We start from the raw sequence: 24,361 nt of genomic DNA, 5'->3' as shown, positions 1-24,361 counted from the left end.
ACTAACCGTTAAAAGGAGACTAACCGGGTTAAAAGGAGACTAACTGGGTTAAAAAGAGACTAACCGGTTAAAAGGAGACTAACCAGTTAAAAGGAGACTAACCTGCTAATGTTCCACCTGACCAACATCCAGTAAAAGTGTAGGGCACCAAATTCACCATGGGCACCAAAAAACAGAAATCTCATAATTAAAGTTCCTCAAAGATAAACTTGTTGTTAATCCCACCACAGTGTCCGATTTTTCAAAAAGGCTTTACGACGAAAGCACACCAAACGATTATGTTAGGTCTGCACCTAGTCGCAAAACACAGCCATTTTTCCAGCCAAAGAGAGGAGTCACAAAAAGCAGAAACAGAGAAAATGAATCACTAACCTTTGATGATCTTCATCAGATGGCACTCATAGGACTTCATGTTACACAAGACATGTATGTTTTGTTTGATAAAGTGCATATTTATATCCCAAAATCTCAGTATACATTGGCGCGTTGTTATATTTTGCCTCCAAAACATCCGGTGAAAGTGTAGAGAGCTACGTCAATTTACAGAAATACTCATCATAAATGATGAAAATACAACTGTTATGCATGGAATTAAAGATATACTTCTCCTGAATGCAACCGATGTGTCAGATTTCAAAAAAGCTTTACGGAAAAAGCACCTCATGGAATATTCTGAGTACAGCGCTCAGCCACCATACAGATACCTGCCATGTTGTGGAGTCAACAGAAGTCAGAAATAGCATTATAAATATACACTTACCTTTGATGATCTTCATCAGAATGCACTCCCAGGAATTGCAGTTCCACAATAAATGTTAGTTTTGTTCGATAAAGTCCACCATTTATGTCCAAATACCTCCTTTTTGGTCACATATTTAGTACAGTAATCCAAATGCGCAGGCACTAGGTCCAGACAAAGTCAAAAAAAGTTATATTACAGTTCGTAGAATCATGTCAAACGATGTATAGAATCAATCTTTAGGATGTTTTTAACATAAATCTTCAATAATGTTTCAACCAGAGAATTCCTTTGTCTTTAGAAATGAAAGGGAACAGAGCTAACTCTCTCGGGCGCATGCCTGACTGAGCACATGGCCTTTTGGCAGACCCATGACTCAATCAGCTCTCATTCTCTCCCACTTCACAGTAGAGGCCTGAAACAACGTTCTAAAGACTGTTGACATCTAGTGGAAGCCTTGGGAAGTGCAATATGACCCCATAGACACTGTATATTGGATAGGCCAAGAAATCTACAAACCTCAGATTTCCCACTTCCTGGTTTCGCTATAGTTAGGGTCGCTATAGTTAGGGTCGCTATAGTTAGTATCGCTATAGCTAGTATAGGTATAGCTAGTATCGCTATAGTTAGTGTCGCTATAGTTAGTGTTGCTATAGTTAGTATCGCTATAGTTAGTGTCGCTATAGTTGGTATTGCTATAGTTAGAATCGCTATAGTTAAAGGGCTTAAATAAAGGGCGTCATTGCCAAAATCCCCAAATATCCCTTTTACAATGTCTTCCAAGAGCTGCTGAATAATTCTCTCCCAGCTCAGTGAAAGGAGTGGGGGAAGGAAGAGAAGGGGAAATGAACGCATCAACAGGGAAAGTATGATCCTCCTGAAGCGCGGTAGTAGGAGCCACGTGTGTATGTCTACTGGTAGTAGGAGCCAGTAGACATACTCACAGGGCTCGTCCTGATTTGTAAAGTGATAGTTGAGCTAGTAGGGGCACTGTTCTCTCCTTTCATCCTCTCTTACAGCCTAGTGTTGCTCTCTGGACCGTTAGTAAAAAGATCAGAACATCCAAATCTTTCAAAAGATTTTTCAATTGTCATCCTATAGTGTTCACAGCGTTTCTGAGGTAACCAAGACACAGCGTTTCTGAGGTAGCCTAGACACAGCGTTTCTGAGGTAACCAAGACACAGCGTTTCTGAGGTAGCGTAGACACAGCGTTTCTGAGGTAGCGTAGACACAGCGTTTCTGAGGTAGCGTAGACACAGCGTTTCTGAGGTAACCAAGACACAGCGTGTCTGAGGTAGCCTAGACACAGCGTTTCTGAGGTAGCCTAGACACAGCGTTTCTGAGGTAGCGTAGACACAGCGTTTCTGAGGTAGCGTAGACACAGCGTTTCTGAGGTAGCCTAGACACAGCGTTTCTGAGATAACCAAGACACAGCGTGTCTGAGGTAGCCTAGACACAGCGTTTCTGAGGTAGCCTAGACACACCGTTTCTGAGGTAACCAAGACACACCGTTTCTGAGGTAGCCTAGACACAGCAAACCTTTTGAAGCTGCATCCCTCAGAGGGCTTTCTGCACAGGCTTTGAAGAAGTATGGAGATGGATTACTCATCGAATCGGACTCCAGCATCTACACCCTGTTTCATCGGCTAGCCTGTCAGAACAGAAACCGAGAGAGAGGCGTTATCTGTAGATGTGGACCACTGAAACTCCTGGCCATGTTTCTATATTCCGGAGGCTAGACGGTTGCTGAGGCAGGCTACATACATCGGGCCTAAAGCTTCACCACAGGTATCGATCTATTTGCTTGAATAAAAGCCTCCTTTTTAAACTCAAATATTAGGCCTATCTGTTAAGTCCGTTTCCTGATGTTGGTTCAATCAAGGCCCCGTTTAGGATTAGGACTCTTGCAGTGTTAGTGTAAGACCTTGGTTGTATTCAGTAAAAATTCAACGTTTTGAAACCGAGTGAAACAGGGAGGTACTACATGGACTTGTCCAATAATAAAAACCATTGCCCTTCTGAACAGTCTCTCTGTCTCTCTCCCCACCCTCCAGGTTACCCCAGACAGCCTGGCTACAGTGGCATGCCCAACGCCAACTACCCTGGTGGTCCGGGGGGCATGCCAGGCCAGGCTGGTGGGGCGCCGTATGCAGGCATGCCCCCTGGCAGGATGGGTCCGGGTCAGATGGCTGCCCGCCCCTACGGCCCCGGGATGGGCCCCAACATGGGCCCCGGCATGCCTCCACAGGTGACCTCTGGGATGTGCCCCCCTCCAGGAATGAACAGGAAGGGCCCCGGGGGCCCTCCAGATGTAGCCTCTACCATGCACCATGGAGCCAACTCTATACTCAACAGGTAGGCTGCCTGGTCTGCACTTCCTTACTGCTTTAGGAGACAGGTCAGCGGCGAGCTCCGTTCAATATTACAAGGTTCATCTCTTTGTTGGAAATGGTGTGTTTGTGTGACCCTGAAAAACCCATTGTTTGATTCTTCCCACTCCCAGGCTCTGCTGTGTGAGAGGAGAGGTCAGGTGTGAGCCAGCCATCTAAGATGTAGACGAACTAGGGGAACACAGGGACAGAGAGGTGGCTTATGAGAACAGTGATCCAGGCAGTGAGTCACACCGTTGTTCAGTCAGGAAGTCAGCTGAGTCTCCAAGCAGAGAAGCACAGAGAGAAAGACATTAGCCACAGAGCTCCAGAGACAGACAGACATGTAAAGACAGGCCGGAAACAGACGTGTACATCACGAGGTAAGACCCTGTTCAGTAGGGAGCAAAACATTTTGAAACGGAAAGAAATACTCTTTAAAAAGAATCAAGTGTTTTGCTTTGGTGTGCCCTACTGAGTGCAACCCAAGTGTTCACTGACGATGTTGAGCAGAGAAGGAAGGAGAGGAGACAACTAGGCAGAAGTGGGCCTCTGTAAGAAAAGGGAGGGATGAGAAATACAGTAAGCCTCTTATCTCCAACACAATCTTTTTAGTAAATGGGAAAAAGTGCCGTATTTTTCCATTGACGAACGTACAATTATGAAACTTTAGAAGCTATTTTGAACACATTTTCATGACGAGGTTTTCATCCGACAGCAACGATATTCTTCTGTATATATGTTTTGAATATTGCCATGTTTTTTTTAACTGTCATGTATCGTAACTAGTGGTGCAACGGATCACAAAACTCACGGTTCGGATCACTGTTTTGAGTCACGGATCAGATCGTTTTTCAGATCAGATTACTATAACTTTTCTTTCCATTTATAACTGAAACTCTTCAAGCAAGGGACTTTTCAATGTTTAAATAAAATCTGAAAATAAAATACTCAATACTCAATTGTCAAATTAAATGAAAGTGCAATATGAGGCATGAAACCTTCTTCCTGTGAACAGTAGTGAATGTAAAAATAGCCCATGTCCACGTCATCAAACAAAAGAACAACAAGAAAGAAAAAGCAGATCTGAGCTTATAACTTCATTCTTTTTCTAAAAGATGTTGATGTCTACGTAGTCTGGGGAGAGGGGAGACCTCTGCAGTCACTCTGTCCCCTGCCGTGGAGAACACCCCCTCGCTAGGAACTCAAGTGCCAGGCACTGCCAGGTAGCACCTTGCCGTCATGACAATGTGAGAGTATTTACACTCATTGCTTTTCCACCATGCCAGTGGATCACCAGGCTCGCTGCCTGGTAGGATGCCACCTCCTCTTTGATAGTGTCCTTGCTCATGAAGGACCAATTCATTATTTATTTTCATATTTCATAGAACTGTAATTGTGGGCTACAACATTTAATAAAATACATTATTATTCCAATCAAAAATGGCTGATTCTAATAGCAATAGCATAGACTAAGATTAGACTGCAGTATATTTATTATTTAAGTAATTCACTCTTATCATTTATTACCTCTTCAGTGGCCACAATGTCAGTGTTGAGAACACGGTATGTCCTCTGGTGTAGGGCAGGGTCTAGGTGAGACAGGGACTTGAACCTTGGATCCAGTGCAGTAGATCTATGAAGGTAGTCCTGTACACTAGGGGGGTATCTGGGGTTCAGGTCCTCTCTAATGGCAGCCTTGGCATCTCTAGTGATGGTGCTGTCTTCCTCACTTGGGGCCATAGATTGTAGAATCCTTGTTTTCAGAGGAAGGATCATGGACACAGACAGTGCAGTTTCAGTGCTCAGTAGGGTTGTAACCGTTTTGTGGGGTTTGATCACCTGGAGGACCTCCTCTGCCACTTTCACGTCATCAGACAAGGTGATGATGTCTATGTTTTTTCAGGGTCTTGTCTGTCAGTGCAGAGTATACAGCTGCCTGCTGCTCAAGATGGCTCTCCAACATGTCGTAAGTGGAGTTCCATCTTGTTGTGACATGGTGTATGAGCTTGTGGGTCGGTAGCTGTAGCAGTTCTTGCTGTTGTACTTCAGGGGAAAAAGGAAACCGCGTTCCTGATCCTCCCAAGGAGGCGTTCCATCTGGTTACCTGAGATTCCCCTTTGGGATGCTAAATTGATGACATGTGCAAAGCAAGCTATCTTCCACTCTGCTACTGCTCCTAGCAGTACCTGTGTGACTCTCATAGAGGGGGCGTGTCTGTAGCACCGGACTTCACATCTCCCACTCCTCTGTGGTGTAGTGAACAGTCGCAGTCACGTAGCTTTCTGTTACCCTGGAGGTCCACTCCTCTGTGGTGTAGTGAACAGTCACGTAGCTTTCTGTTACCCTGGAGGTCCACTCCTCTGTGGTGTAGTGAACAGTCACGTAGCTTTCTGTTACCCTGGAGGTCCACTCCTCTGGTGTAGTGAACAGTCACGTAGCTTTCTGTTACCCTGGAGGTCCACTCCTCTGGTGTAGTGAACAGTCACGTAGCTTTCTGTTACCCTGGAGGTCCACTCCTCTGTGGTGTAGTGAACAGTCACGTAGCTTTCTGTTACCCTGGAGGTCCACTCCTCTGTGGTGTAGTGAACAGTCACGTAGCTTTCTGTTACCCTGGAGGTCCACTCCTCTGTGGTGTAGTGAACAGTCACGTAGCTTTCTGTTACCCTGGAGGTCCACTCCTCTGGTGTAGTGAACAGTCACGTAGCTTTCTGTTACCCTGGAGGTCCACTCCTCTGTGGTGTAGTGAACAGTCACGTAGCTTTCTGTTACCCTGGAGGTCCACTCCTCTGTGGTGTAGTGAACAGTCACGTAGCTTTCTGTTACCCTGGAGGTCCACTCCTCTGTGGTGTAGTGAACAGTCACGTAGCTTTCTGTTACCCTGGAGGTCCACTCCTCTGTGGTGTAGTGAACAGTCACGTAGCTTTCTGTTACCCTGGAGGTCCACTCCTCTGGTGTAGTGAACAGTCACGTAGCTTTCTGTTACCCTGGAGGTCCACTCCTCTGGTGTAGTGAACAGTCACGTAGCTTTCTGTTACCCTGGAGGTCCACTCCTCTGTGGTGTAGTGAACAGTCACGTAGCTTTCTGTTACCCTGGAGGTCCACTCCTCTGTGGTGTAGTGAACAGTCACGTAGCTTTCTGTTACCCTGGAGGTCCACTCCTCTGTGGTGTAGTGAACAGTCACGTAGCTTTCTGTTACCCTGGAGGTCCACTCCTCTGGTGTAGTGAACAGTCACGTAGCTTTCTGTTACCCTGGAGGTCCACTCCTCTGTGGTGTAGTGAACAGTCACGTAGCTTTCTGTTACCCTGGAGGTCCACTCCTCTGTGGTGTAGTGAACAGTCACGTAGCTTTCTGTTACCCTGGAGGTCCACTCCTCTGTGGTGTAGTGAACAGTCACGTAGCTTTCTGTTAACCTGGAGGTCCACTCCTCTGTGGTGTAGTGAACAGTCACGTAGCTTTCTGTTACCCTGGAGGTCCACTCCTCTGGTGTAGTGAACAGTCACGTAGCTTTCTGTTACCCTGGAGGTCCACTCCTCTGTGGTGTAGTGAACAGTCTTGGATAATTCATTGACAATGTTGATATTTTCCTGTTCATACAGATCTGGCAAGATCTTCTTACTGAAGGGGCGCCAGAGGATTTCGTAGCGTGGCTCAAGCACTTTCACCATATTTTAAAACCTTTGTTTTCCACAACAGAGTATGGCCTCATGTCTGCGGCGATAAACATCCCAGTAGATTTGGTGATGCCTAGTCCGGTCTGATTCACCAGCAAAGGGCTGCTTAAATGCCGCGGTGAGAAGTTGTCTCTTGGCTGAGTTGGTTCCCGTCCCTGACACACCAGGCTGATGTCGCGGTGAGAAGTTGTCGTCTCTTGGCTGAGTTGGCTCCTGTCACTGACACACCAGGCTGATGTCGCGGTGAGAAGTTGTCGTCTCTTGGCTGAGTTGGCTCCTGTCACTGACACACCAGGCTGATGTCGCGGTGAGAAGTTGTCGTCTCTTGGCTGAGTTGGCTCCTGTCCCTGACACACCAGGCTGATGTCGCGGTGAGAAGTTGTTGTCTCTTGGCTGAGTTGGCTCCTGTCCCTGACACACCATGCTGATGTCGTGGTGAGAAGTTGTTGTCTCTTGGCTGAGTTGGCTCCTGTCACTGACACACCAGGCTGATGTCGCGGTGAGAAGTTGTTGTCTCTTGGCTGAGTTGGCTCCTGTCACTGACACACCAGGCTGATGTCACGGTGAGAAGTTGTTGTCTCTTGGCTGAGTTGGCTCCTGTCACTGACACACCAGGCTGATGACGCTTTAAATGTGTGGCCATGTATTTCCATGATCTTACAGCTTTCTGTGGCTCAATGCCTTCACACCGTAGTGGTGATGTCCACCACCCTTCTTCCGTCATCATATTTGACAGGGAAGTCAAAATTCAATTGATCCACGGTCCACATGCGTGCCGAACCGTGGGGGGTGATCCGTACGGTCCGTTACACCACTAATCGTAACCATTGTGAATGGATTTATGTTGTCGTCTCCCCCTCCCACCTTTCCAGGCCTCCAGGTTACCCCCCCAATATGCCCCAAGGGATGATGGGAGCAGGGCCTCCGTATGGCCCTGGGCCGGGGGCCATCAACAGCATGCAAGGTATGATGAACCAGGGAGGACCTTATGGAGGAGGGCCAATGGGAGGGAACATGGCCAACAACACACCTGGTGAGTCTGGACAATATATCCAGTCTGTGGTTGTGTCTGGTCGTTTTTTTTAATCACCCAACTCAAGTGGACAAAAGATTGGTTTAGGAATATCATCTGATTTGATATTGGATTGAAACGTTACCCCCCCTCCCCCCCCTGATTTGTTCTCCATCTGCCAGGCATGGCTCCTAGCCCTGAGTTTGGCATCGATGTCAAACTGAACCCAGCCCAGAAGATGAACAACAAGCTGGACGGTACGCCCAAACCTGAAGCCAAGAAGGTAAAGAAGGTTTGTGGTCTCTATCTTGTGGTACTGAATGATACAGTCAGAATGAGAGCGCTGCATGGCTGTGTTTGTGCATAGAAATAGAATCCCTAGAATGTCAATGCCCCTCGTGGCACTTTGACTGGTAGCCTCATGGGTACACTCAATATGGCTGACCTGGGATTGGGATTCTACTTCTATGAGGTAGTGAGTGGAAGTAAGTTGAAGTCAATGGTGAATGTCAAGCCAAATCCTCACCTCTTCCTCCTCCCATCTCCCTCTTTCAGAAGTCAAACTCTTCGACGACGACCAATGAGAAGATAACTCGTCTGTATGAGCTGGGTCCGGAGCCGGAGAGGAGGACGTGGGTAGACCGGTACCTGGCGTTCGCTGAGGAGAAGGCCACGGGCATGACCAACCTTCCCGCCGTGGGACGCAAACCTCTGGACCTCTTCAGACTTTACGTCTCGGTCAAAGAGATCGGCGGCCTCACACAGGTCAGTGGTTCCTGTGTTGCAGTATTGAATTATCTCTCTGTTTCAGTACACCGACGTGTCATTATTTGCCTGATAATCTTGTGTTATTGTCATTTCATTTTTCTACAGCAGCATAGAGTTGTTCTATGCCAGAACATGACATATTCGTTCCTTCCGCCCACCAGGTGAACAAGAATAAGAAGTGGAGGGAGTTGTCCACCAACCTAAACGTGGGCACGTCCAGCAGCGCCGCCAGCTCTCTGAAGAAGCAGTACATCCAGTGCCTGTACGCCTTCGAGTGCAAGATCGAACGTGGCGAGGACCCGCCCCCGGATCTCTTCATCGACGCCAAAAAGACCACCCAGCCCAAGATCCAGCCCCCCAGCCCAGGTCAGTGTCTGTCTGTCAGCCCCCCAGCCCAGGTCAGTGTCTGTCTGTCTGTCAGCACCACATCCCAGGTCAGTGTCTGTCTGTCAGCACCACAGCCCAGGTCAGTGTCTGTCTGTCAGCCCCCCAGCCCAGGTCAGTGTCTGTCTGTCTGTCAGCACCACAGCCCAGGTCAGTGTCTGTCTGTCAGCACCACAGCCCAGGTCAGTGTCTGTCTGTCAGCACCACAGCCCAGGTCAGTGTCTGTCTGTCTGTCAGCACCACAGCCCAGGTCAGTGTCTGTCTGTCAGCACCACAGCCCAGGTCAGTGTCTGTCTGTCTGTCAGCACCACAGCCCAGGTCAGTGTCTGTCTGTCTGTCAGCACCACAGCCCAGGTCAGTGTCTGTCTGTCAGCACCACAGCCCAGGTCAGTGTCTGTCTGTCTGTCTGTCAGCACCACAGCCCAGGTCAGTGTCTGTCTGTCTGTCTGTCTGTCTGTCAGCACCACAGCCCAGGTCAGTGTCTGTCTGTCTGTCTGTCTGTCTGTCTGTCTGTCTGTCTGTCTGTCTGTCTGTCTGTCTGTCAGCACCACAGCCCAGGTCAGTGTCTGTCTGTCTGTCAGCCCCCCAGCCCAGGTCAGTGTCTGTCTGTCTGTCTGTCTGTCTGTCTGTCTGTCTGTCTGTCTGTCTGTCAGCCCCCCAGCCCAGGTCAGTGTCTGTCTGTCTGTCTGTCTGTCTGTCTGTCTGTCTGTCTGTCTGTCTGTCTGTCTGTCTGTCTGTCTGTCTGTCTGTCTGTCAGCACCACAGCCCAGGTCAGTGTCTGTCTGTCTGTCTGTCTGTCTGTCTGTCTGTCTGTCTGTCTGTCTGTCTGTCAGCACCACAGCCCAGGTCAGTGTCTGTCTGTCTGTCTGTCTGTCAGCCTCCCAGACCAGGTCAGTGCCGGATACTCAAACTAGTACTTCACCCCCCCTCCCATACCGACTCAGTTTGAGTTATACATAGTCACGTAGATTTAAATGGATTAGTGAAAGAGTGTTTGGTTTCAACAGTCTCTTGAGGTTCTTGTGATTACTGTGCTGTTTATAGTTGCTGCACAGCTATTTCCAGGTCTCTCCAGAGATGTTTGATTGGGTTCGGGCTCTGGTTGGGTCACTCAAGGACATTCAGAGACTTGTCCCGAAGCCACTCCTGTGTTGTCTTGGCTGTCTGCTTAGGGTTGTTGTCCTGTTGGAAGGTGAACATTTGCCCCGTTCTGAGGTCCTGAGCACTCTGGAGCAGGTTTTCATCACGGATCTCTCTGTACTTTACTCTGTTCATCTTTGCCTCTATCCTGACTAGTCTCTCAGTCCCTGCCGCTGAAAAACATCCCCACAGCATGATGATGCTGCCACCACCATGCTTGCCAGGTTTCCTCCAGGATGGTGCCAGGTTTCCTCCAGACATGACACTTGGCATTCAGGCCAAAGAGTTCATTCTTGTTTTCATCAGACCAGAGAATCTTGTTTCTCATGGTCTGAGAGTCTTTAGGTGCCTTTTGGCAAATAACAAGCAGGCTGTCATGTGCCTTTTACTGAGGAGTGGCTTCCATCTGGCCACACTACCATAAAGGCCTGATTAGTGGAGTGCTGCAGAGATGGGAGAACCTTCCAGAAGGACAACCAACACCACACAGGAACTCTGGAGCTCTGTCAGAGTGACCATCGGGTTCTTGGTCACCTCCCTGACCAAGGCCCTTCTCCCTGATTGCTCAGTTTGGCCGGGCGGCCAGCTCTAGGAAGAGTCTTGTTGTTTCTTGGGGACCTTCAATGCTGCAGAAATGTTTTGGTACCCTTCCCCAGATCTGTGCCTCGACACAATTCTGTCTCGGACTTCTACAGACAATTCCTTCAACCTCATGGCTTGGTTTTTGCTCTGACATGCACTGTCAACTGTGGAACCTATAGACAGGTGTGTGCCTTTCCAAATCATATCCAATGGGGATGTCCTCAGTGATCTGCTCCCCCCCTGCACATCTCCTCAGGAGGGAGTTGTGTTCACGCCTGGAGAGGCTGGTCTTTGGTATCACTGACACACCTTGAACACATGATGCCAGAACCAGCCACGTGCTCCTCGACGCTCTGCTGGGCTGTCATGTCAGGGTGCAGGGAGTCAGTGGTTTGGGGGTGGGGTGGGGAGATCCTCTGTGGTGGGGAATAAGTGCCCGGCTGGGGGAGAGGGTAGAGGGGGAGAGGGGTGCAGGGAAGATCTCTGATGGGGAGTATGTCTGCTGGCAGCCCCTCGATAGTAAGAAGACAGGAGGGGGGTGGGGGGGGGGGGGGGTTGTTTGTTGATTCCCTCCATTACTCGCTGCTACTACTGGAGGGCCTAGTGTCTGGGTCCTGGCCGACGGCTTCACAGGCAACCCTCCCCCTCCCTGGAGCTTTGTGCTGAGCCAGAAAATGATGAATGGGAAAAGAGGTTGTGTGTGTAAAGTCACACGCTCCCCCCCCTCCTCCCTGGCCTGCTGTCTTTTTTTCTCCTTTCCTGAGATTCCCCCCTTTCACCCCCCTCCTCCTCCTCCCACTCTCTTCAGCTGTAGTAGAGGGAAGTCCCTGCCCCGGGGGAGGGAGGGCAGGCAGATTGATGTTTGCACTGCAATGTGTGAGATGTGAGAAAATGTGAATAACTGTGACCTGTCAATGACCGTGTGTGTATGAATGAAAACACATGAGTCATCTGACAGGCATGCTAATAGTGAGAAGGCATGAGCCGGGCTAAAGCCGAGAGCCACTCCATACAACACACACACTCCGTAGAACACACACACTCCGTACAACACACACACTCCGTACAACACACACACTCCGTACAACACACACACTCCGTACAACACACACACTCCGTACAACACACACACTCCGTACAACACACACACTCCGTACAACACACACACTCCGTACAACACACACACTCCGTACAACACACACACTCCGTACAACACACACACTCCGTACAACACAAACACTCCGTACAACACACACACTCCGTACAACACACACACTCCGTACAACACAAACACTCCGTACAACACACACACTCCGTACAACACACACACTCCGTACAACACACACACTCCGTACAACACACACACTCCGTACAACACACACACTCCGTACAACACACACACTCCGTACAACACACACACTCTGTACAACACACACACTCCGTACAACACACACACTGCATACAACACACACACACTGGCCCATGTGGTGATCTGACAGCCTTTACAGCGTTTCCTAGTGACTTTGTGATGCCAGCAGCAAGGCATGCTGAGATGTGAAGTATTCAGCACCGCTGTGTGTATGGATGCCCAACGCATGCTCTGTGTGTGTGTGTGGATACCCAACGCATGCTCTGTGTGTGTGGATACCCAACGCATGCTCTGTGTGTGTGTGTGGATGCCCAACGCATGCTCTGTGTGTGGATGCCCAAAGCATGCTCTGTGTGTGTGTGTGTGTGTGTGTGTGTGTGTGTGTGTGTGTGTGTGTGTGTGTGTGTGTGTGTGTGTGTGTGTGGATGCCCAAAGCATGCTCTGTGTGTGTGTGTGGATGCCCAAAGCATGCTCTCTGTGTGTGTGTGGATGCCCAAAGCATGCTCTGTGTGTGTGGATGCCCAAAGCATGCTCTGTGTGTGTGGATGCCCAAAGCATGCTCTGTGTGTGTGGATGCCCAAAGCATGCTCTGTGTGTGTGTGTGGATGCCCAAAGCATGCTCTGTGTGTGTGGATGCCCAAAGCATGCTCTTGTGTGTGTGTGTGTGGATGCCCAAAGTATGCTCTGTGTGTGTGTGTGTGGATGCCCAAAGTATGATCTGTGTGTGTGTGTGTGTGTGTGTGTGTGTGTGTGTGTGTGTGTGTGTGTGTGTGTGTGTGTGTGTGTGTGTGTATGGATGCCCAAAGCATGCTCTGTGTGTATGGATGCCCAAAGCATGCTCTGTGTGTGTGTGTATGGATTCCCAAAGCATGCTCTGTGTGTGTGTGTATGGACGCCCAAAGCATGCTCTGTGTGTGTGTGGATGCCCAAAGCTTGCTTTGTGTGTGTGTGGATGCCCAAAGCATGCTCTGTGTGTGTGGATGCCCAAAGAATGCTCTGTGTGTGTGGATGCCCAAAGCATGCTCTGTGTGTAGCGTGGGAACCGGAGAGATCCGGTTTAGTCTCTTAACACGGCTGAAGTGGTCCGTCTCTTCTATAACAGCTGAATCTGTGCGTGGGCATTAGCCCTGTGACGTGTGTGTATCTAAAATGTGCGTATCTCGACCGTGTGTGTGTTGCAGCTGGGTCTGGATCTCTGCAGGGCCCCCAGACCCCCCAGTCCACCAGTAGTTCCATGGCGGAGGGGGGAGACCTGAAGCCCCCCACGCCAGCCTCCACCCCTCACAGCCAGATGCCCCCCATGCCTGTCAGGTACCCATGACACACACTCAACTACTGTCTGAAAACATCCTCTCTCTACTACACCTGACAACAATCTCCTTTCCCTCCATTCAAGGGGAACCAAACTAACAACACAATTGAACATGTTATTTAGCTGGTTTGTTTTTTGGGTAATTAACTCTGTTTTTCTCTCTTTCTACATGTCTCTCTTTCCCTCTCTCCCCTCCTCCTCCCTCTCTCCCCCCCCTCCTCTCTCCCCCCTCTCTCCCTCTCTCCCTCCTCTCCTCTCTCCCTCTCTCCCAACTTCCCTCCCTCCTTCCGCCCTACCTCCTTCTCTCTCCCCCCTCCCCCCCCCCTCCTCTCTCCTCCCCTCCTCTCTCCTCCCCCTCCTCTCTCCTCCCCCCCTCATCTCTCCTCCCCCTCCTCTCTCCCTCTCTCTCCCTCCTTCCGCCCCTCCCTCCTTCTCTCCCCTCCTCCTCCCTCCTTTTCTTCCTCCCTACCTCCCTCTCTCCCCTCCTCCCTGTAGGCTGCAGGACCCATTTGCAGATGGGGGTGACCCAGCATTTGCCAGACGGAACTCCATGACCCCCAACAGCTACCAGCCTGGGATGGGAGGCCCGGAGATGATGGGTCACATGGGGCCCTACGAATCCAACAAGGACCCCTTTGGTGGCATGAGGAAAGGTGAGCGATAGGTCTAACTAGCTTTTAGAGATGGTATTTGGAAATAAGGAGAAGACTCTGAGTACGTTGTACATTATGTGTGGCTCAGTTGGTTAAGAGCGTGGTGCAACCATCTGCTAAGTCTAGACAGACTTGTCCCATACAATATTGAGACACTGTTTACTGTTCAACCCTAACTCTCTGCAGCTGGAGAGCAATTCATGACTCCAGGGCCGGGCCCTAACAGTGGTATGGAGGGGCAGTTCAACAGAGGCCCCCCAGGCCCCAACATGCAGATGGGTCCGAGACAACAGTACCCCTACGGACCTGGATATGACAGGAGACAGGAGCCAGGGATGGGTCCTGGGGCCCCCCAGCCCAACCTGATGCCTTCAGGGGCCGACTCGGGGATGTACTCCCCTAACCGACCCCCACCGCAGCAACGGTCAGTACCTCAAACGGGGCAAGTCACGTACAGGATCTTATACATGTTAAATACGCTACTGTCTTTTCTCAAGAAGGCTTTGATGTTGGTGTGAGCTTATGTTACCTAATCAAGCATTTGCTTTCTATGATTTTGTGTTTTCTGTGTAGTTTATTTCAGTTGACTTCTGCTGCATTTCATTTGCCAAAGTGTTGACCCTGTGTATGTTGTGTTTCAGTCATGATTCCTATGGTAATCAGTATCCTGGTCAAGGAGCGCCACCTGGTGGCCCCTACCCCAATCAGCAGCCAGGAATGTTTCCACAGCAACAACCCGTAAGAGCATTTTGTCCCCTGTTCTGTTTGTGTCCCCATATCTGCTTCAGAAGCCTTGTAAATGTTCACTTGCAGTTAGCGGTATAACTTACTCAGTGAAATGAATGTGGGATGTTGTATTGATACGGTATGAATACAATAACGTAGTGAAATGAATTGAATCCATAATCAATATGTACGTGCTGGATATATCATCCACTGGTTTGATATTGAGATGCTAACCATGTGTCTGTGTGTCTTCAGAACTACAAGCGTCCTCCAGTAGACGGGGCCTACGGTCCCCCAGCCAAGCGTCATGAGGGGGATGGGATGTACAATGTCCCCTTCAGCGGTCAGCAGCCAGGGCCCCAGCCCTCCGGGGGCCCCCAGGGCCAACAAGACATGTACAATCAGTACAACGCAGGCTACCCCGGCTCTGACCGCCGACCACCTGGCCCCCAGGGCCAGTTCCCTTTCTCCTTCGGCCGAGACCGGGGGCCCTCCAGCGGGGGCCCCAACTCCCAGTCTCCCATGCCTCCCCAAATGATGGGCAGCCCTATGCAGGCAGCCCCTGACGGCCCCCAGGGCCCCATGTGGCAGGGACGCAATGAGATGGGTTACCCCAACTACCCGAATCGCCAGGGGCCTCCAGGACCTGGCCAGGGGCCCCCCCAGGGGTACCACGGCATGAACCGCTCTGAGGAGATGATGCCAGGGGCTGACCAGCGGATGAACCATGAGAGCCAGTGGCCGGGACACCCCAGCCAGAGGCAGTCCCCCTACGGGCCGGGGGGCTCGGGGCCCCCCATGTCCAGACCCCTGCAGTCCAACTATCAGAGCTCCCAGAACCATATTTCCCAGGTGTCCAGCCCCGCCCCCATGCCCCGCCCCATGGAAAGCAGGACATCCCCCTCCAAGTCTCCATACATGCACTCAGGCATCAAGATGCAGAAGGCGGGGCCCCCTGTGCCCGCGTCCCACATAGGCCAGGCCCCCGTGCAGCCCCCCCTCATCAGGCGGGACATATCCTTCCCCCCGGGGTCAGTGGAGGCCTCCCAACCCATCCTCAAACCCCGAGGACGACTCACCATGAAAGACATCGGTATGAAAGTCATTTGTTTTCACCCAAAACTTTTCAATGTTTAGCAGTCACTTACACTGTTTCTTAAAAACCTAACTATTATTTAATAATAGTTATTATACTCCTAAACAATGTTCCCTCAAATTTCTGGGGCACTGAGCAAATTTGAGGTATTGTGAGAGGAAACTTGAATGTTGTGAGGATCTTGTGGAACTTCCAGGGCGTGTTTACAGTAGACACTGAGGCTGCACCCTTACAGTTGTAGACAGTAGCCAATAGGCTGCACCCTTACAGTTGTAGACAGTAGCCAATAGACTGTACCCTTACATTTGTAGACAGTAGCCAATAGACTGCACCCTTACAGTTGTAGACAGTAGCCAATAGGCTGCACCCTTACAGTTGTAGACAGTAGCCAATAGGCTGCACCCTTACAGTTTTAGACAGTAGCCAATAGGCTGCACCCTTACAGTTGTAGACAGTAGCCAATAGGCTGTACCCTTACAGTTTTAGACAGTAGCCAATAGGCTGTACCCTTACAGTTGTAGACAGTAGCCAATAGGCTGCACCCTTACAGTTTTAGACAGTAGCCAATAGGCTGTACCCTTACAGTTGTAGACAGTAGCCAATAGGCTGTACCCTTACAGTTGTAGACAGTAGCCAATAGGCTGCACCCTTACAGTTTTAGACAGTAGCCAATAGGCTGCACCCTTACAGTTTTAGACAGTAGCCAATAGGCTGCACCCTTACAGTTTTAGACAGTAGCCAATAGACTGCACCCTTACAGTTGTAGACAGTAGCCAATAGGCTGCACCCTTACAGTTGTAGACAGTAGCCAATAGGCTGCACCCTTACAGTTTTAGACAGTAGCCAATAGGCTGCACCCTTACAGTTTTAGACAGTAGCCAATAGGCTGCACCCTTACAGTTTTAGACAGTAGCCAATAGGCTGCACCCTTACAGTTTTAGACAGTAGCCAATAGGCTGCACCCTTACAGTTTTAGACAGTAGCCAATAGACTGCACCCTTACAGTTGTAGACAGTAGCCAATAGGCTGCACCCTTACAGTTGTAGACAGTAGCCAATAGGCTGCACCCTTACAGTTTTAGACAGTAGCCAATAGGCTGCACCCTTACAGTTGTAGACAGTAGCCAATAGGCTGCACCCTTACAGTTTTAGACAGTAGCCAATAGGCTGCACCCTTACAGTTTTAGACAGTAGCCAATAGACTGCACCCTTACAGTTGTAGACAGTAGCCAATAGGCTGCACCCTTACAGTTTTAGACAGTAGCCAATAGGCTGCACCCTTACAGTTTTAGACAGTAGCCAATAGACTGCACCCTTACAGTTGTAGACAGTAGCCAATAGGCTGCACCCTTACAGTTGTAGACAGTAGCCAATAGGCTGCACCCTTACAGTTGTAGACAGTAGCCAATAGGCTGCACCCTTAGTTTTAGACAGTAGCCAATAGGCTGCACCCTTACAGTTTTAGACAGTAGCCAATAGGCTGCACCCTTACAGTTTTAGACAGTAGCCAATAGGCTGCACCCTTACAGTTGTAGACAGTAGCCAATAGGCTGCACCCTTACAGTTGTAGACAGTAGCCAATAGGCTGCACCCTTACAGTTGTAGACAGTAGCCAATAGGCTGCACCCTTACAGTTGTAGACAGTAACCAATAGGCTGCACCCTTACAGTTGTAGACAGTAGCCAATAGGCTGCACCCTTACAGTTTTAGACAATAGCCAATAGGCTGCACCCTTACAGTTTTAGACAATAGCCAATAGGCTGTACCCTTACAGTTGTAGACAATAGCCAATATGTTGTGGCTGTTTGAACATAATGTAGGCCTACCAACAAAACCAATGGACTAAATCCCATAATATTTTCACATGGTAATAGCTTTTAATTTCTATCATATAGACTACAGTAGCCTATATGTGATGTTCAATGCAGGCCTACATCACATGAGACTTCTAAACGTTTCTACATTATGAAGAGCTTGATATTCATATTTATTTACTTGGTCTGTAACAAAATGGGCCAAATAGATGACTGAGAATTGCATTGTATTGTGTTTTATGATGCAAGAAACCACTTTACAAAATACAATGAATTATTATTACCATACATAGAATTGAACAATGTTGGATATCCTTCTGCCTATTGTCTTATTTGCATTTTCAAGCCTGCCTCAAAATAAAACACTGCCACTTTAATTAAGACTTAAACTTTATACCTGAATCACTTTTCAATGCCAGCTTGAAATGTGGCCGACACGTTTAGTGGTCATGTAGGAAGCAGTAACTCAGTAACTCTCCTTCTATACTAATATTCTGATCTGAAATATAAAACGCGCATTCATTCAGTTGCGGGTGATGATTGAAAAACCCCTCGTGGGCTTCCCACCCGAATTCTACTTTGTTGCACTCTGGCTCTGTCTTACAACAAAATCACAGACTCAATCTTGCGAAGTTGGATTTGTTTTGTTGCATTGAAAAGGGGCGGATATAATGTTGATTTCATCACAGATAAAAAAAGTATCTATATAGTGCAAACTAATGGGGCGAACTCGGTGAATGTCAATCTCTTGCGCCAGTGAGCGGCCTGGCATTTCTTCTGCGCGGCAGCTCAGAGGGAACATTGCTCCTAAATGTGTCCTTTTCAAGGTATGTGATTGTAGTGACGTAGTACCATCATCCTGTGTCAGTCACTGCTGTCGTTTCTGTTCCCTCAGGCACCCCAGAGGCCTGGAGAGTGATGATGTCTCTGAAGTCAGGCTTACTAGCAGAGAGCACGTGGGCCTTGGACACCATTAATATTTTACTCTACGATGACAACAGCATTTCTACCTTCAACCTCTGCCAGGCGAGTTCCCACAGGCGTTAGATTGATGAAACACCCATAATACCTTTGAAATATTAACATTAGGAAGTCTGTGTCTTACCAGATGACACAGTGACCTTCTCGAAGAAGCATTGTAATAAAACTTCAACATGTCAATATGTATCGTCTGACATTATCCTCTGTTCAGATTTTCTAGTTTGTCTCGATCACGTCTCCGTAAAAAGGATTCATGCGTGATTAATTTGACAGACGTCTAACTACATCCTGTCTCCTCTCAGCTGCCTGGGTTCCTGGAGCTGGTAGTGGAGTATTTCAGACGCTGCCTCATCCAGATCTTCGGCATCCTGAAGGAGTACGAGGTGGGAGACCCTGGCCAGCGGACGCTCACCGACCCGTATGCTGCCGACGAGGACTGGTCTGACGAAGAGCTGCCCGAGCAGGAGGACATGGAGGACGAAGAGGACGAAGAGGAGGACGACGAGAGGAGGAGCAACGCAGACACCACCACCTCGTCGCAGCAGGTCCAGGTGAAAAAGGAGGAGGAAGAGGAGAAATCCACGCCTGAGAAGTCGACAGCAGAGGAGGAGGAGGAGAGGGAAGGAGGGGAGTCTTCTTCCACCTCCTCGCCCCCCCAGAACCTCAGCCTCCTACAGGAGAAACCCAAACAGGCCAGTAAGTTCGACAAGCTGCCCATCAAGATGGTGCGTAAGAAAGACCCCTTCCCTGGGGGCCGTTCCAGTAAGCTAGGCCGGCGGCAGAGCTTTGACAGCGGACTGATCCACTGGAGCATCGGCGGGGGGGACACCACGGAACACATCCAAACACACTTCGAGAGCCGGTCCGACCTCCTCAGGCAGAGGAAGCAGGTGCTGCCATCGGCCACCGAGAGTAGAAAGGTCGCCGTGCCCCCGACGGTGTCAGACAACCCAGAGAAGACTACTAAGCCTGGCAAGGAAGAGCAGACCACCAAGACCTCCACCCCAACCACGCCCGCCCCGGTCACCGCCACCATCGACGACGTCCTGTCGGCCCGGCCGGGCTCGGTGACGGAGGAGGCGGTGCGAGGAGCAGCCGAGGAGCAGAAGGAGAGCGGGGGACAGTTCCTGTACTCCCTCCGCCAGGCGCAGCAGAGCCGACGCAACATCACCATCCTGGAGGACGAGCCTCACAGCAAGGACGAGACCGCACTGAGCACGCTGTCGGACTGGCAGGACGCCCTAGCTCGCCGCTGTGTCTGCGTCTCCAACATCGTCCGCTCGCTGTCCTTCATCCCCGGCAACGACCTGGAGATGTCCAAACACCCAGGGCTGCTACTGCTGCTGGGCCGTCTGGTCCTGCTCCACCACCGTCACCCAGAGAGGAAACAGGCCCCCGTCACCTACGAGAAGGAGGAGGAGGAGGACGAGGACGAGAGGATAAGCTGTGAGAGGGACGAGTGGTGGTGGGACTGTCTGGAGGTCCTCAGGGAGAACTGCCTGGTCACTCTGGCTAACATCTCCGGCCAGTTGGACTTATCCATCTACCCAGAGAGCATCTGTCTGCCCCTGCTGGACGGCCTGCTTCATTGGGCTGTTTGTCTTTCGGCCGAGGCCCTGGACCCCTTCCCCATGCTGGGGCCCCACGGGGCCCTATCCCCCCAGAGACTGGTGCTGGAGACTCTCAGCAAGCTGAGCATCCAGGACAACAACGTGGACCTTATCCTGGCCACGCCTCCATTCAGCCGGCTGGAGAAGCTGTACGGGACGCTGGTGCGTTTGGTCGGGGAGAGGAAGGTGGCTGTCTGCAGGGAGATGTCTGTGGTCTTACTGGCCAACCTGGCCCAGGGGGACAGCATGGCGGCCAGGGCCATCGCCGTGCAGAAGGCCAGCGTAGGTAACCTCCTGGGCTTCCTGGAGGACAGTCTTGCAGCCACGCAGTACCAGCAGAGCCAGAGTTCCCTGATGCACCTACAGGGGGCGCACTTTGAGCCCACTAGCGTAGACATGATGCGGCGAGCGGCCCGCGCCCTGCACGCCATGGCTAAGGTGGAGGAGAACCACTCAGAGTTCACCCTGTACGAGTCCCGCCTACTGGACATCTCTGTCTCACCACTCATGAACTCTCTGGTGTCCCATGTGATCTGTGACGTACTCTTTCTGATTGGCCAGTCATGACAGCCGTGGGGGCTTCAGCTTCGCTTTATCTTTGTGTTCCCCTGCCCCATTCTCTCCCCCCCCCCTTTTATTTGTGTGTGTGTCTGTTGAGTGTGAGTGGAAGAGAGAACTAAGAGCAAAACTGACTGTCCTTTTTTTAATTTATGCAAAATCACCTCGGATTCCACTGTCTATCCTTTCTATCCCCTGGTTCTCACTAAAGGACGGATTTAAGTAGCGGTGGAGTTAAACATTCTGGAATACGGAAACTGACGTGATAAGACCGATCAGATGGGACCCTGGGATGGATGTAGGGTCGGGAGGGAGGGTGGGAGCTGCCCTGCGGCAAACAACTTTTTTTTAATGAAAATATAGAAGAAAACATAACTGTAACCAAAATTGCTGTCTCGTTTCTAGTGAGTTTTGGGGTATATACCCAGGTTCTCCTCCCTTGGGTTTGGCAGGGGGTTGAGCAAGGCGGGCATGGACGGGGAAAACCTGTTTCTAGTTCATGTACGTTGAACCAGACTCCTGGTTTGGTATACTGCTGTATATACTCAGCCCTACATGACCCAGGTTATCAGCTGTGAACAGACAGACACGTCTTCAACGGGGAGGCCTGTGCAGTAGATTGTAGGACTTCTGTACTGTACACCTTAAAAACAACTGTAAACATACTGTAATGATACTGTTTCACACTGAGATACGCTGGCTTGGCAGCAAGCTGTCGTTTTTGAAAATGATTTCAGCTTAATGTTGAACTGAGAGAGATGACACAAGGCTTTCCCCCCAAAGTATCGTGAACCTTACAACACCCTGACCTCTTCTCTGTCCCTCGATTGTATGACTTGTCCCTTATGAAAGAAGCCACCTCTTAGGACTGCTCCTCTGCTGTCCCGACTGCAGTGTATATATGATGTTGTACATTACACCTCTCTCCCTTTCTCCTGAACCCTTCTGTTGAGCTTCACCATTTTTAATCTTCGACGAATTAAGGTTACACTCAAGTGTAAATTCGCCATGGGATCACCTAACCTTTTGACCCCTCACCCCCGACCCACCCGCCTGTCTCTCGCTACAGGGACTCCGCTGCTGCAACTCCCTCGCAATGCCCCCCTGCACCCCCACACACACCCCTGCGACACACACAGATCAATTTATCTCCAGTACCCCTGAGTCTAACATGACTGAAACCACATCTGCTACAGTTCCATTTCAGCTCCAACATAAACAACAAAGCAAGACCCCTGATGAAGAAATAAACCGTTTTGAATTTTGTTTTTCCAGTGATATGGATTCTGCATATTTGTATTTCAGACAATGTAGCTAAAGACTTGATGTAAATTCACATTTTCTTCCCCTTTTCTTTTGGCTTAATGAATATAATTTCTTCAGTATGAAATCTTTATACTATATGTTCCATGTGTTAAGAATAAATGTACATTAAATCTTCGTAAGACGTTTGATGGATTTATTTATTATGGGCTTTTGAAGGCGTCTGTTATTGGTGGAGCTGCAGTCGTACCACCATGGGTGTATTCACAAGGAACCAAACGGACGCAAACGGGCTGAAACCAGGCAGGAACGAGCTGAACTGAAACACTTGTTTCGGTAAACGTTTTGCCACTACGTCTTGTGGATGTAGTCAAGTTGACACATATATTCTTCCAATGCAACTGATTTCTCCGACATGTATAGGACATTAATCTGGGTCATTCAGGTTAGAGTACCATAGAGCATGCGTTGCTTAAATGTCGATTTTGCCACAAGCAGCACCGGAGATATTGGGCTTGTTTTTGAGTGGTAAGGCGAGATGAAAGTCGAGGGAGGTGTGGACACTCATGGTTTTTCCAACAGCAGGGCTTAGTGCAACATGGCAGTGTTGCCATTGTTTAAAAGTTCTTTATAATGTTGAAATAAACATGTTCCCACATATCACACAGAGCCTCAAGTGTCATGTTCGTTTGTACACGGAACAAAAGTAAGAATGCAACATGTAAAGTGTTGTTCCCATGTTTCATGAGCTGAAATAAAAGATCCCAGAAATGTTCCATACGCACAAAAAGCTTAAGCACAAATTTGTTTACATCCCTGTTAGTGAGCATTTCTCCTTTGCCAAGATAATCCATATCAATAAGCTGATTAAACAGCATGATAATTACATAGGTGCAGTTTGTGCTGGGATAATAAACGGACGTTCTAAAATGTGCAGTTTTTTCACAGATGTCTCAAGTTTGGTGGAGCGGGCAATTGACATTCTGACTGCAGGAAGGTCCACCAGAGCTGTTGCCAGAGTATTGAATGTTCATGATTCTACCATGAGCCGCCTCAAGTTGTTTTAGAGAATTTGTCAGTACGGCCTCAAAACCGCAGGCGAGGAATGCTCAGGCAGGTACGGGCAGTGATCGGTTGAAGAGCATGCAGTTAGTTTTACTTGCATTTAAGAGCAGTTGGAGGCCACGGAAGGAGAGTTGTATGGCATTGAAGCTCGTCAGGAGGTTTGTGTCCAAAGACGGGCCAGAAGTATACAGAATGGTGTCGTCTGCGTAGAGGTGGATCAAAGAATCACCAGCAGCAAGAGTGACATCGTTGATATATACAGAGAAGAGTCGGCCCGAGAAATGAACCCTGTGGCACCCCCATAGAGACTGCCAGAGGTCCGGACAACAGGCCCTCCAATTTGACACACTGAAGTCGATCTGAGAAGTAGTTGGTGAACCAGGCGAGGCAATCATTTGAGAAACCAAGGCTATCGAGTCTGCCGATGAGGATGTGGTGATTGACAGAGTCGAAAGCCTTGGCCAGGTCGATGAATACGGCTGCACAGTATTGTCTTTTATCAATGGCGGTTATGATATCGTTTAGGACCTTGAGTGTGGCTGAGGTGCACCCATGACCAGCTCAGATCTGCATAGCAGAGAAGGTATGGTGGAATTTGAAATGGTCGGTAATCTGTTTGTTAACTTTGCTTTCGAAGACTTTAGAAAGGCATGGTAGGATATATATAGGTCTGTAACAGTTTGGGTCTAGTGTCACCCCCTTTGAAGAGGTGGATGACCTCGGCAGCTTTCCAATCTGGGGATATCAGATGATACCGAAAGAGAGGTTGAACAGGCTAGTAATAGGCGTTGCAACAATTGCAGCGGATAATTTTAGAAAGAGAGGGTTCAGATTGTCTAGCCCGGCTGATTTGTAGGGGTCCAGATTTTGCAGTTCTTTAAGAACATCAGCTGTCTGGATTTGGGTGAAGGAGAAATAGGGGAGGCTTGGGCAAGTTGCTGTGGGGGGTGCAGGGCTGTTGATCGGGGTCGGTGTAGCCAGGTAGAAAGCATGGCCAGCCATAGAAAAATGCTTATTGCAATTCTCAATCATTGTGGATTTATCGGTGGTGACGATGTTTCCTAGCCTCAGTGCAGTGGGCAGCTGGGAGGAGGTGCTCTTATTCTCCATGGACTTTACAGTGTCCCAGAACTTTTTTGATTTTGTGCTCCAGGATGCAAATTTTTGCTTGAAAAAGCTTGCCTTAGATTTCCTCATTGCCTGTGTATATTTGATCCTAACTTCCCTGAAAAGTTACATATCAT

General features: G+C 49.5%; 1 protein-coding gene across 2 annotated transcripts in view; it reads left to right on the top strand.

Moving 5' to 3' along the window:
* LOC135552065 (AT-rich interactive domain-containing protein 1A-like) overlaps window positions 1-21,099 on the top strand; it is a 170,988-nt gene extending 149,889 nt beyond the window's left edge. Inside the window, exons 8-19 of one of the 2 annotated variants that reach the window (XM_064983443.1) lie at window positions 2,795-3,095; window positions 7,658-7,818; window positions 7,980-8,080; window positions 8,353-8,562; window positions 8,727-8,931; window positions 13,222-13,351; window positions 13,848-14,005; window positions 14,192-14,429; window positions 14,647-14,743; window positions 14,987-15,824; window positions 18,536-18,666; window positions 18,924-21,099. In XM_064983443.1, the coding sequence (XP_064839515.1) occupies window positions 2,795-3,095; window positions 7,658-7,818; window positions 7,980-8,080; window positions 8,353-8,562; window positions 8,727-8,931; window positions 13,222-13,351; window positions 13,848-14,005; window positions 14,192-14,429; window positions 14,647-14,743; window positions 14,987-15,824; window positions 18,536-18,666; window positions 18,924-20,798 (4,445 nt within the window). In that variant the 3' untranslated portion in view covers window positions 20,799-21,099. Of the gene's footprint in view, window positions 1-2,794; window positions 3,096-7,657; window positions 7,819-7,979; window positions 8,090-8,352; window positions 8,563-8,726; window positions 8,932-13,221; window positions 13,352-13,847; window positions 14,006-14,191; window positions 14,430-14,646; window positions 14,744-14,986; window positions 15,825-18,535; window positions 18,667-18,923 lie in introns of both variants that reach the window. The other variant, XM_064983442.1, reaches the window with a different exon arrangement.
* Window positions 21,100-24,361: the final 3,262 nt, after the last annotated feature.

Source organism: Oncorhynchus masou, chromosome 13 (assembly GCF_036934945.1).
Source record: "Oncorhynchus masou masou isolate Uvic2021 chromosome 13, UVic_Omas_1.1, whole genome shotgun sequence".
Lineage (NCBI taxonomy): Eukaryota > Metazoa > Chordata > Actinopteri > Salmoniformes > Salmonidae > Oncorhynchus > Oncorhynchus masou.
Note: the sequence above shows the minus strand (reverse complement) of the source record. Positions and strands in the feature narration are given on the sequence as shown.